Below are 13,452 nucleotides of genomic sequence, written 5' to 3' on the forward strand. Positions count from 1 at the left end.
TGGGATATTTACCAGCAATTGCCTGGCAGGAATGTTTCACAGTTGTATGGAGACAGATAGAGCAAGCAGCATATGGGGAAGTGAGAACCTTTGATCACTGATAAAAGGCAGTTTGGTCTCTCCTTGTGTTTTTGTAAAGTACACTTTACAGGGGATTGATTGGCTGTTTTGACAAAGGATTATCATTGCCTGTATTTGGTTGTGACACAGTCTTCTGATATGACATAATTGATTTTTGCTATATATTCCCTGTCATGTAAGGAGATCATAGTCTGATGAAGAGTGCTTGCACTCGAAAGCTCACGCCCTGAATAAATCTTTGTTGGTCTTAAAGATGCTATCAACTCTGATTTTATTGTGATACTTCAGACCAACATGGCTACCCATTTGAATGCAAAACCAAAAACCCAACCTGAACAAAAGTCAGGAACCCAGCAGTTGAGCTGCAAAACAGTATTAAAAAATCATTACAAATATTTATTAAACAAAGTGCAGCCAGCAAGGAAGAAGAAGAAGAAGAAGAGTTGGTTCTTATATGCCACTTTTCCCTACCCGAAGGAGGCTCAAAGCGGCTTACAGTCGCCTTCCCATTCCTCTCCCCACAACAGACACCCTGTGGGGTGGGTGAGGCTGAGAGAGCCCTGATATCATTGCTCGGTCAGAACAGTTTTATCAATGCCGTGGTGAGCCCAAGGTCACCCAGCTGGTTGCATGTGGGGGAGTGCAGAATCGAACCCGGCTCTCAGGAGCCTCACCTGCTGAAGTGCAGGAGGCAGATGGTGAGACTGGGTTGTGAATAGCAAAGTGAGCCTCTCCCCTTCTTCAGTAAGGGAGTATAAGTAAAGAGAAGTGCATTTTTAACCCTTTTATTTATGCACTGAGTGTTTAAAAGTGATGTTACTTTATCTCATGTAGTGTCCTGGTGGGATTGTTAATTTACAAATCTTAAAGGGTAAATAACTTTTTTGGTATTAAAAAGTGACTGTTGCTCTGGACTACTTAGTTTCCCATGCTTGGATAGTGCTAGTGCATTGGGAGCCAAGAGGAGAGGATAACAAGGCAAAACTAGATGGTTGCCCACTTTCCAGGCAGGACCGGAACATTCAGTGTTTTAACTCCAAAACACTAGCAAACTTGGCAAGGGGTCTCACTGTCCCTCGGTAAGGGTTATTCAAGAAAGTCAGTGGTGGCAGCGACAAAGGGGGAGAGATAAGTCCCACCCTGGGAAGGGGGTAGAAGGCTGCAATAGGGTCCACAGGTGTGGCATAAGTTGAGGAGGCAGCCCGTTCTGCCACATTCTTTATGAGTTTGCTGTACTTCCGTTTGGATTTAGGACTTTTGACGGCATCTTTTCAGAGACTAGTGGACATCTTGCTGAATGGGATGACACAGTTTGTGATGGTGCATATTGATGATAATACAATGTTTAGCCAGGCCAGGATTTGGATTTGCAGTTGGACCATTGGTCCTTGTTAGTGTATCTAGGACAGAGTGGGAAGTTGGAACATTACCTTGGTGTGAGATAAGGCATAGGCTATACATAACTAGGAACTTCTAAGATGAACATGCTGGGCAGGGCTTTTCTGCATATTATCATAGTTCTGTGTGAAGCTACTCTGCTTCACACACTTATCAAGAAAATTATGCTAGACAAGGCAGTCTGGACCCACAAATGTCAGACTTCATCTGTGATCAATCTCTTTTCTCAGTTGAGCTACATGAATTATTGGTAAAACACCTTCTTTGCTTTGTGCTATTGAAAAGTAAGGAAGATAAATTACAACAGGTCAATTTCATGAAAAGTAAGGAAGATAAATTACAACAGGTCAATTTCATGCAGCTTCTAAGAGGCATGTTTCTATGACTTGTCACTTATTCCAAAATGCACTATTTGACATCTTCAATATTGTAACTGGTGAGAGAAAAACATAAAGAACTCAAGAACATCTGAATAATCATTTTCAGAGATGGCAAGGGAACACTGCCCCCAGCAAACACTGGATTCCTTTCTTACAATTGATATGAATGAAAATGATTAGATTTAGGTGGCTTACTAAATGAAAACATTGGGCTATAGTGATCATTCCACTATATCACCTGTAATGGCATGTTTTTTCATGGAATATTTGTGGTGTGTAGATTATAAAATTCATCATTGGAGGGGGGGGGGGAATAGCCTGGGCTCCAGAGCAAGGGAAATAGGGATTGCTTTCACCTGCAGTGGGAACACAACTCTCTTGTATTGAACTCTTTCCTAAGGAGTTCAATACAAGTTTTATGCAGTCATTAAAACCTTTGACTATTCTATTTCGTACCTAGCATTCTAGGCTCAATAATATGTAAACAGCTGACAAGTGTTATACATCCCACTCCTGCATTTCTGCTTGGTGGAAAAGCATGCTCAAATTTCTGTTGCTCCTGTACAGCTGATGCTAGCATGGCTGATTGGTTCTGATAAACTCCCCTCTGTTTCCATTTTGATTGCTGCAGTGTTTTCCATGCTGTATGCACTATTTGCTTGAGGCTATGAAGATGTGCTGAATTTTAAAAGTGCTATTATGATATAATTAGGTCATTTTTCCTCTAACAAGATTGGAATTCTCTGTGTATAAATGATGACTGAATTTCCTTCTAAAATGTCGTATGTTCTTAAGCGGGAATTCAGTATGTTAACTCCTTGCGTGTTTTCTTAAAATTACATGCAGCGGAATATATTTTGCTGGATATCCATTAGGCTTCGCAGAATCAGCATGGAATGTCAAGCACCCAGTGCAGTAGATCCAGCACAGCTGGGCTGGATAGAGCAATAAATATGAGCAGATGTGGCATACCTGCAGACAAAAAAAACAGCTGGGGTAGGGATTACAATTTGGAAGAAACTGAGGAGCACCCAAGCTGGTGTCCTAGGTCAGGGGTAGCCAACCTGTGGTCCTCCAGATGTCCATGGTCTACAATTCCCAGTGCAGTCTGTAGGTGCTTTCAGAATGCAGCATCTGCCTGGGACTTTTTATGCTTCCAGTGCTAGATCATGAAAATTTCTTTCTGATCCCCAAGACTTAAACATGGATGCTTTCATCTGATTCTCATCCAAATTTCCCTTTGGATGTCTCCGTGGTCTCCCCACCACCACCACATAGAAAGTGGAACAAAATCAGTTTTGCGGAGTAAATTCACTCTTCTGTGCAGAGATCAGGAAAAACCCCCGATGTATTTAGTGAGTTTTCATCAGCTTATCCATCATGCAAAAGAGGCACTGAGCTATCCAGGTCATGTTTCTAAACACATATGTGGAATCCAGAGCCTCTTGTGGCGCAGAGTGGTAAGGCAGCAGAAATGCAGTCTGAAAGCTCTGCCCATGAGGCTGGGAGTTCGATCCCAGCAGCCGGCTCAAGGTTGACTCAGCCTTCCATCCTTCCGAGGTCGGTAAAATGAGTACCCAGCTTGCTGGGGGGTAAACGGTAATGACTGGGGAAGGCACTGGCAAACCACCCCATATTGAGTCTGCCATGAAAACGCTGGAGGGCGTCACCCCAAGGGTCAGACATGACCCGGTGCTTGCACAGGGGATACCTTTACCTTTACCTTTTATGTGGAATCCACCTATCTTTAAACTGGTTTTAAGGAATTCCTGGAAGTAAGCCCCATTGAATAAAATCTGTGTAGACCTACTTAGGATAGCTCCATTAGTTGGCACCATTCTTCTTACTGTACTTAGCACTTTGCTTTTTCTAGTTTTATTCCATGGTGGTGGTGTTCTGGCTTGTTTTTTTTTTAATTTATGCGGCCGAAACTCTTGCACACCAGAGTATTTTGTTTTCTAACACCTCCTCTCCCTGAAACAGGCAGCAGAGCCTTCTCTGTGTTTAGAAATGGATTGTCAAAAGAGAAAGTAACCACGGACTATTGCTTGCTGTTTAAGCCTAAAAGTGACTGAGCTTGGCAAGGGAAGGAGGGGAGCCTTCAGCAGTTACCAGGATCTGTGTGTGGGTAGGAGACATTCATTGAGCACTTCATCCTAACAAGTGAATGTCACACTAAATGTAAGAAGATGACATTTGCTTTGATGAATCAGGACTAAACATAATTGAAAGCCTGTGTTTCCATAGACATATATTTGGAGAACTTAGGGATTTTTTAAAAATCTAAATGGGGGGGGGAGGGGGGGTCCTGCCCTGTGTTAAGTACTAAGCATTAGATGTGAAACAAGGAAGATCAACAACCTGTATATATACCATCTGGTTGCAACTTGAGGTTGGAGCAGTGAAGTTGTGGGGGGGGGCGGAGTTATATTTTGACCACCATCTTGATATTTTGAATTGTTAATCGAAGGGTTGTCAGCATATGTTAATTTTAATATTGTATGGGATTTTATGGGGTGCTGTTTTATTGTTTTGTTCTGTGAGCCACCTCAAGTCGACATTGCCGGGAGAGGCAGGGTTTAAATCTATAAATCAATAAATGAATCATTCTGATACTGATTTAACAAATCTCTTGAGGCAATGCATGCTGTTGACTCTGATGACCCCATTTTTGTCAGCTGATCTAGAATCATAATACTACTACTAATGGATTGATTGATTGATTCTCTGCCTCAGGGCTGCCCTTTTCTCCGTTTGCAGGTGGTTCATTTCATAATTGGTGCCCTTTTGCAATATGGACTTTACAGTTATTGAATATATGTTCTTAGACATCCTGTGTTGTTATATATAGAACTCTTCTTTTACATATTGCATACAAAATCAAGCAAAAGATGTTAGAATGTGGGTTTTCTATTTCCTTTGGGGGCCTACATCCAGCCTGTTGGCCAGAAGCCAGTAATTCTAAATTATGACCACGTATTTCTCTGAACACATGATACTACTGCTAGTGTTATAAAAATCCTTTACACGGTTTAATCAATCCTTGATAACCACAGGCCAATATTGATGGATGGGGCCCACTAGCTGAGCTGTAGCAGCTACAGCAAACAAAAGTAAACAGCTATATTTAGGGACAGTTGCAAACCAGCTCACAAACTAAAGTTTGTAATGAATTGGTTTGAGAACTGAAGTTTGTGACAGGTCCGCTAGCACAAACTTTCCATGAACTTGCAAGCTGTTTGCGCAGGTGTATGGCAGTTCATGAATATTATCTATTTGTTTACTGGGCGGGGGTGGTGGAAATTGGAGAATATATTGAAAACATATTCAGGGAAGGTCCCCTGCAACTTTGATGTGTCCAGTTTGTGTAGAATCTGTTCTATACACTCCTGAACCTGCATCTGTCATCTCCCCAGAAAGCACTTTTCTGGGGGCACCAAACTTGGAGGGCAGTTAGAAGAGAATCAACTGGGGATCCTTTGTGAGTTTGATGTCTCTAGTATCCCTGGGGGGCATTTTACCACATCACAAATTTTAAGAACTAAACTGGTTCCTTTGACCTCTAAACCAGGGGTAGTCAAACTGCAGCCCTCCAGATGTCCAAGGACTACAATTCCCAGGAGCCCCTGCCAGCATTCGCTGGCATTCGCTGGCAGGGGCTCCTGGGAATTGTAGTCCATAGACATCTGGAGGGCCGCAGTTTGACCACCCCTGCTCTAAACGTTCATGATGGTTTGTGATTCGATAACAAGGAACACAGTGAACTGAGCCACATTTCCCCAGTAGATGCCTATCACTAGCTATGTGCAACACATCACATTTTCAACACTATACATTTAAACTACTTTTGGAGATCTCTCCATAGCCAGTTGACAGCATATCTTACATCATAATGCTATTTGACCCCTCAAAAACTTCCAGCAATCCAAAATTTCTCTGGAATTTATGTGCAGGAGTTTTGTGTGACATCTCATCACCCAATTTATTATCTTGTTACTTCAAGTGAAAATTTGAAGCAAACTAAAAAATGGGCTTATCCCTAGGAAGAATACTACCCTGAATTTAAGATGATCTCTATAAATATGTATAAGCAAAAAGTTTTGCATTACTGTACATAGTTGTAACATGTAAGAATTTATGCCAACCCTGTATTCTCTTGATAGCACACTTGGGGAAAAAATCCTTGTCTTCCTTCTGGATAAATATAGTATTATAGTTTGATATATGAAATAATGGCTTGCCTTGACATGTTCTCAGTTCAGTGGGAAATGTGAGTACCATTAGCTGGATGCAAGTTGTATACTTGGGCAAGTTCTCCAGTTTGGAAGACCATCCCCTCCTCTGACCACCACCACACCCATTTTGTCCTTGTTGAAAATAACTTACTTTCATGAAGTAATGCATTTTTTTGTTTTTCTTTGGTACAGGTTGTAACCCTGAGTAAACATTCCAGAAGCTATCACTACATGCTTGCTAACCTGGTAAGAACTTTGAGAAATAATATATTGACATTTAGGTTGTATCATTTTCTGGTAGCTAAAGCAGGAAGGAAGGAAGGAAGGAAGGAAGGAAGGAAGGAAGGAAGGAAGGAAGGAAGGAAGGAAGGAAGGAAGGAAGGAAGGAAGGAAGGAAGGAAGGAAGGAAGGAAGGAAGGAAGGACAGACGAACATCATAGCAGTGATGGCGCCTTTTCCACTAGTTTCTGCACAGTATTTGAAACTTGTTTTACTATGACTTTTCTTTTACAATGGTGCTGAAGACACCTGTTTTCACCTGTTTTCACATGTCCCCTCCCCTGTGCCACTGTATACCAGTGGGTGAACAGACAGCCCCTAGACCCTTGGCCATCAAAGGTGAGCTTGAGGCACCCCTTGTTTGGTGTAGACACTCCCACCTATACTATTACAACATTGCACCAGCAGAAATTAGTTTATTCATTCCTTCAGAAGCAGTTTCTACTAGGAACTGCTTACCGCTGGGGGGGGAAGTTTGTAGTGTTGGCATTCAAGTTGTTGAGGTCTCCATGTCCATGAACTAAAATTCCAATGAGGCATTGGCAGCAGCATGTCCAGAGTGGCGGTCAAGTAACATTGCTGCTGACCATGGCCTACCAGTGAGCATCTAGCACAATGGAGGAAGTGCCCCCCCCCCCACTAAAGGATTTGTCATTGTAAGTCTTTCAAATACATAATCATATGCAGAAAAAAATGTAGTATTAGAGCACAGGCATAAACACAACCATTTTTAATGACAATTTAAACAGATCAACATGCTAACTTGGGTGAAAACCTGTATGTACATAATAGCCCCTAGTCTTTAGAGAGGCAGCATAAAAAACCTTATAAGTAAATGAACTACTTTTATGTTTAAGGGGAATCTTAAACTTCACCATGAGTGCATGCAGATCTCATTGAATCCTGGCTAGAATATAGTTCTCCAACATTGATGAAGTGTATTAGAAAAATATCAACAATCTTGAAAAAATATTACATTATACTTGATTATTTTGCAGCTGTTACAGAAAGCCAGAGTTTATCCATAATTCTCAGTGGAGTCGCTAGCCTTCTTAACAATTCATTTGTCCAATTCTGGCAGTTTAATTTAAGGCTTATTGTGGAGAGGGATATGTTTATATTCAGTAGCCACACATGGGATGCCCTTGGTTTTTCTATTTTTTTTAAATACACTTTTCTATTCTTCATGATAGGTTTTTCCAGTGTTTCTTACCATTAAGTACCCCTCCTATCCTACAGAAGACTTTTTAAAAACATATTTGATGATCTTGCAACAGTTGCGAGATCTCAGTGTCTTTACATTCCTATTTGAAAACACTTTTCCTTCTACAGTCATGCACATTTTGCCTGCTAACTAGAATATGACCTTACTAAAGTCAGAGGCATTAAGGACAAATATCAGATGCTGATACGCTGAGAATATAACTTATCTTTCTATAACCATCGTGATTCTTCTGTTCTTGCCAATAACCATATGGCCTGTAGGCTCAAAAGTAGGAATGCTTCCTGAAGTATGCATGTTTCCTGATTCAGGTACACCACCCCTCAGTTCTGTCTTGGCATTCCAAAGGTCAAGGCATTCCAAATCCAAGTCAGCCATTGTGGATCAATGTGGATCTTCTTCTTCTTCATCAATAGCACCACAGTGTGCAGATTTCATTACAAGGCCTGCCCTCCCAAATCTTTCCAGTGATCCACAGAAGAACTCAAAGTATATAGGAGTTCTATGCCCTCTGTCATGCTGGCACTGCATAAATAGTCAACGGAAAGTAATCCTTTGTACAAATACACAATTAAAACAGTTTCCCCAGAACATTAAAGTCCAACGTGTTTACCCCTTCCATTCTGATGTTTCATTTAGGTTAAGGGATCAGATAAGTAGCCAATATATGATCATAAATAGCCATAAAGGAAACAATCTGTTTCACTTACTGCAGCAGTTTGCAAGATGCTTGAGCTTTCTCATCATTTTCCAGGGTTTTACAGATGTTTCAATGGAAAGAGTGGTACAAGGAGGTGCCAACGTGACTGGGTTTCAGATCATTAATAACGAAAACCCCATGGTCCAGCAGTTTATGCAGCGCTGGGTTAGACTGGACGAAAGAGAATTTCCAGAAGCCAAAAATTCACCATTAAAGGTAAGCATCAGATGGGTAAAGAAGGGTACTCTGTTCTCAGAGGGCTCAAAAATGCTCGGTACCAACATTTAAACACAAGATAAGTTCAAGCAATTTACAGTGGTCAGATTGGTGGTCTGAAAAAAGCAAACAGGGATGGGCGATCCAAAAGCAGCTCCCTTTGTGCTGAAGTTATTAGGAGTTAGGATCAATCTACACATTAGAAGGTGCTCAGTTTGTTAAGTGATGACATGTAGACTTTGGATCAAACATGTACTGGGAGTTTTTTGATTCTCAGATACACTTTGGCCTTTTTCTTGACACAACTTCACTGCAAAATAAAAAGTTATTTCAGTCTAGGGATATGCATGTGGCTAATCCAAACCACAAAAAAAAAAAAAATCAGAAAAATACCTGGCTCATCACAGCCCTGATAGAACTGTTCTGACTGAGCAATAATATCAGGGCTCTCCCAGCCTCACCTATCACACCTAAGTGCTGTGGGGAAAGGAAAGGGACAGTGACTGTAAGACACTTTGAGACTCCTGGTAGAGGAAGATGATATATAAAAATTAACTCTTATTATTCTTATTTCAGCTGGACAGAGATTTTGATATTTTTGGCTATCCAGAATTACTGAACTAAATCTCCCCCCCCCCAAAAAAATATTTAGTTTTCGGGGGACCACCAGATAGTCACATTTGGAGTGCATTTAAAGGGCTTTCAGTCCCTTTAAAAGCTTTCAGCGTTAACTCTCCGTTTGGTGAAGGTATTTAAATTTTAAAGAGACTACCTTCCCTTTAAAGTTTAAATATCTTTCCCCCCATTTGAATCAACAGAGGATGGGGCCACCTTCTTTGGGTCCAATCTATTTTCAGACTTGGAAAGTTTTTAAAGAAAATTCACCAGCAGTTATGCTGTAAATTTGGTGCCTCTGTCTCAAATAAAAGTTTTGACAGCCTTCCTCTCACGGGTATGCCGAACACATATCTGCACTAGGGCTATTTGGTACTTCCCTTCTTCACACACACATTCATGCACCCCCCCCTCAACTCTACTTCCCCTTCCTTCCTTCTTTCCTTCTTTCCTTCTTTCCTTCTTTCCTTCTTTCCTTCTTTCCTTCTTTCCTTCTTTCCTTCTTTCCTTCTTTCCTTCCTTCCTTCCTTCCTTCCTTCCTTCCTTCCTTCCTTCCTTCCTTCCTTCCTTCCTTCTAGCTTCCTCAACCTCCTCCCTGGTCCCTCCCCCCCTTCCTTTCAGACAGAAGCATGCAGATACTCCTTCTCCCTACCCCCTCTCCCTTCCTCCTTACCTGCCATGGCAGGAGTGCCCTGCTTCCTTTGGCTATGCAGGTGGTGCTCCAATGGCTGTGCAAGTCATGGGATGGCCCCAGCAGTGTTAGGGGAAGTGCCACGCCTAGCAGCAGTCATGCGGGTTGCAGAGTAGTCCCAACCGGCTTCAGAGGCAGCATCCGACCCCGCAGGTCACGGGGTAGTCCCAGCCGGCTCCAAGGGTAGCACCCTGCCCCGCAGTGGTCAATATTTTTCAGGTTGAGTATACCCATACCCCCAAAAAAACTAGATATTCTTGCACACTCCTGTTTCCGTTTCTCCATTGCTGTCTTGTCATTCTTGAACCACCTTGTGAAGCTGATACTGGCATGAGATTTTTGCAGTGAAGCCAATGGTTGCTCTATGGGTGATTTGTGGATGCAAAAGAAACACTGTGGGCAAGGCTCCCATATTCCATGGTCATGAATATAAAAGGGCCAGCAATCTTCTAGAAGGCACAAAACTTTACTCCAACAAACACAAGGACTTTGCAATGTATAGATTGTTGCCTTTGAATTATGAAGGCAAACCAGTGTTAGTAGATTTCTAGAAGTGCATGGAATAACATTGGTCTCTTGGTCCCCAACCTTTTTATCACCGGGGACTGGTCAACGCTTGACAATTTTACTGAGGCCTGGAGGGGGGTAGTCTTTTGCCGAGGGATGTCGCCGCCACCTGAGCCCCTGCTCCATTTGCTTTTCTGCTGGTGCCCCTGACTTTCCACTGCCCACTGTGGGGTGCTGCCAACATCATCTGCGCAGTGCCACGCCGAGAGGGAGCCCCAGCCATGGAGGCTGCTGGAGAGCACCAAAGGTGAGCCAGCAGCAGAGTGGCAGGGCAGCCCCCAAGGCAGCAGCCAGGGAGGAGGATGAGGAGGAGCCGTGGCCGGGTACTAACTGATCAACGGACTGGGACCGGTCTTCGGATCAGGGGTTGGGGACCACTCTATACCACATGATCCCTGTTGTATTGGAAGCTGTAGTACTTTCCTCTGGCCATCTGCAGTGGTGGCGCTACAAGGCAGCAACTCCTTCTGCCAGAAGTCTGCTACATTGTCATAGAAAGGAAGGCTCCTTGCACATCCTTGAGCTGAAAATTACTCAACATGATTAGTCACATCTTAGCCCACTTGTACTGTACTTAAATTCTACAGAATTAAAGAGTAACAAAATGGGAGATTCCCACCGCCTAACATTTCAAAAGATGTTTATGTTCTATGAGATTTTCTTACATGTTAGCAACCATGAGCATGAGTTAATGTATTCAGAGGATGTGAGAGCCACTCAAGATTATTCAGGTTTTTTTTTGTAAATCAAGGATGGGTTATCTCCTACTACAAGAGCACTGAAAGGTATTTTGCTGTTCAGTCCAATTAAAAGCATCTGTGCATCTGAAAAAAATGGCTCTATGTTTTAAAATACTCTTAATACATGGTATTGCTCAGAAACTACACTAACATTTGTTCAAATTTACCCTGTATTATATAAATCTATACAGAATTTAGCAAACAGGTACTTCTTCCCACTTTGAGATTTAAAAAAACAAAACACCTCTAGTTTTAGAAATTGAGGTACAATATTTTTGATTGGAAAATAAAATTGGCTAGAGACTAAAATCCTGCTGTATAATTTATTCGGCATGTCGTCAGTTCCTTTCTTTCGCTTTCCTTTGCATGCTCATGCATTTGTTAGCTGAATTTGAATAAAGTAGAAAATTAGATATGTCCCTCAGCTCGAATCAGAGGAGACTGCATTACCATTGCTGATGATTGAGGAAGGCAGTGGGGGAGAAGGGGGCTTTGTGTAGCGCTAGATTGGACAGCTCTTGAAAAATCCCCTTTTGGGGAGGAAAGGGAGGAATTCACAAAAATAATGCAGAATACAAATATAATATTTCATGTTGCGTGGGAGGGATGCCCTATAATATTTGAGTTTTTAAATTTTTCATAAAGGAGGAGCAAGAGACCTTTTACAAAAAAATGACAAGGGGCAGGTAGTTAAGTAGGGTTTTTTTTAAGGCTTGTTACTGTTAACCATTGTGACAAGAGCTTGGGAATACAGCTGTAGCTTAAAGTTTGGGAGCGTGATTTCCCTTGACGTTGTCTGTTTTGAAAAACAGGAGTCTTGGGTGCTTCTTAATTTATGAGTCCCCTAAGCTAAGGCAGTGGTTATTCTACATGATGAAGACAGTGTTGCTGTCAAAATCTGCAGCCCTGTGTCTCTTCCCACTCTCGCTCAATAACATTGAGTCAGCTCAATGTCATCACTGAGATGGGAGCTTCTCCATACCCACAAACATTGGGGGACAAAATAGAATAGGGACAGAGAAATGTGCCACAGACCGAGAGCACGTAATGAATTTTTTACTTTGCTATACACTACAGGGAAGAAAAGAGGAAATGGCACAAGGCTGCAGTTTTCAGAGACATCATGCCAAAAAGCCATATTTGTTAACTTGCTTCATACATCATTTATACTCTGCCTTCCTCCACAGTGGGCTCAACATATTTTACACCGTTCTCCTCTCCTTTATTTTATGCTCACAACAACCCTGCGGGGTGAGTTAAGAGGAGAGTGTGGGACAGGCCCAAGGTCACCTAGCAAAGAGAGCCAGTTTGGTGTAGTGGGTAGGAGTGCGGACTTCTAATCTGGCATGCCGGGTTTGATTCTGCGCTCCCCCACATGCAGCCAGCTGGGTGACCTTGGGCTCGCCATGGCACTGATAAAACTGTTCTGACCGAGCGGTGATATCAGGGCTCTCTCAGCCTCACCCACCTCACAGGGTGTCTGTTGTGGGGAGAGGAATGGGAAGGCGACTGTAAGCCGCTTTGAGCCTCCTTCGGGTAGGGAAAAGCGGCATATAAGAACCAACTCTTCTTCTTCTTCTTCTTTCCATAGCAGAAGGGCAATAAAAGCCTGGGTCTTCTGGATGCTAGTCTGATACCCTAGCAACTGTACCATGGTGGTTTGCAGAAGAATGCCTCTTATCTATCTGAAAGGGTCTATTGGTGCCAGGTTTAGTATCAGGCACAGGATATTTTTGTTCAATCCATCGTATAATATAATATTTTATTTTCATAGCCTGCCCTTCCCTAGTAGGCTCACGGTGGGCAGCAACAAGATTAAAACATTCAATATAATACCTTACAACAATTAAAACATTGATTGATCTAATTTAGGTTCCAAAATTGATAAATAAGTTAAAAGCTTCCTCTCTGATAGAACTAAAAACTTTCTAAAGGGAAGGGCTTTGTCATTGTTTGGGCAGATTTATTCAAGATGATTCTCAGTTATGTTTTCAGACTGATAGGGAGGCCAGTACTCCATTAGTGTTGATTTGCTGGCCTCAGCCATAGGCCTGGTGGAACAGCTCTCTCTTGCAGGACCTCTGGAATTGTTTAAAATCCCTTTGTGCCCTGATTACACTAGGTACTGGATCCAAAAGCTTTAAGTAGCAGATGTGGTTTTCTGTCATTCACACAGAAAGCCTATGTGGAAAGGGGGAGGAGGTAAGCCCTCTTAGTTGAATGCAGTGGAACTGTTCTTATTAAATCTTCCTTTGTATACCTAGCAAAGAACCAATGCAATATAAGGATCAGCATGTTTGCCTTTGACTTGGGAGACTGGGTCCAAAT

At 42.3% G+C, this 13,452-nt stretch overlaps 1 protein-coding gene across 10 annotated transcripts in view; it reads left to right on the forward strand.

Annotated features, from left to right (window-relative positions):
- The window catches only part of GRIA3 (glutamate ionotropic receptor AMPA type subunit 3), a 224,019-nt gene that overhangs the window by 138,649 nt on the left and 71,918 nt on the right, over window positions 1–13,452 (forward strand). For all 10 annotated transcript variants that reach the window (XR_013226333.1, XR_013226334.1, XM_077308701.1 and 7 more), the window contains 2 exons: window positions 6,287–6,340; window positions 8,350–8,511. Coding sequence is in view for 8 of the 10 variants with exons in the window: in XM_077308701.1 (XP_077164816.1) it covers window positions 6,287–6,340; window positions 8,350–8,511 (216 nt within the window). In the remaining 2 variants the exon portion in view is untranslated. The remainder of the gene's footprint in view (window positions 1–6,286; window positions 6,341–8,349; window positions 8,512–13,452) is intronic.

Source organism: Paroedura picta, chromosome 13 (assembly GCF_049243985.1).
Source record: "Paroedura picta isolate Pp20150507F chromosome 13, Ppicta_v3.0, whole genome shotgun sequence".
Classification (NCBI taxonomy): Eukaryota; Metazoa; Chordata; class Lepidosauria; order Squamata; family Gekkonidae; genus Paroedura; species Paroedura picta.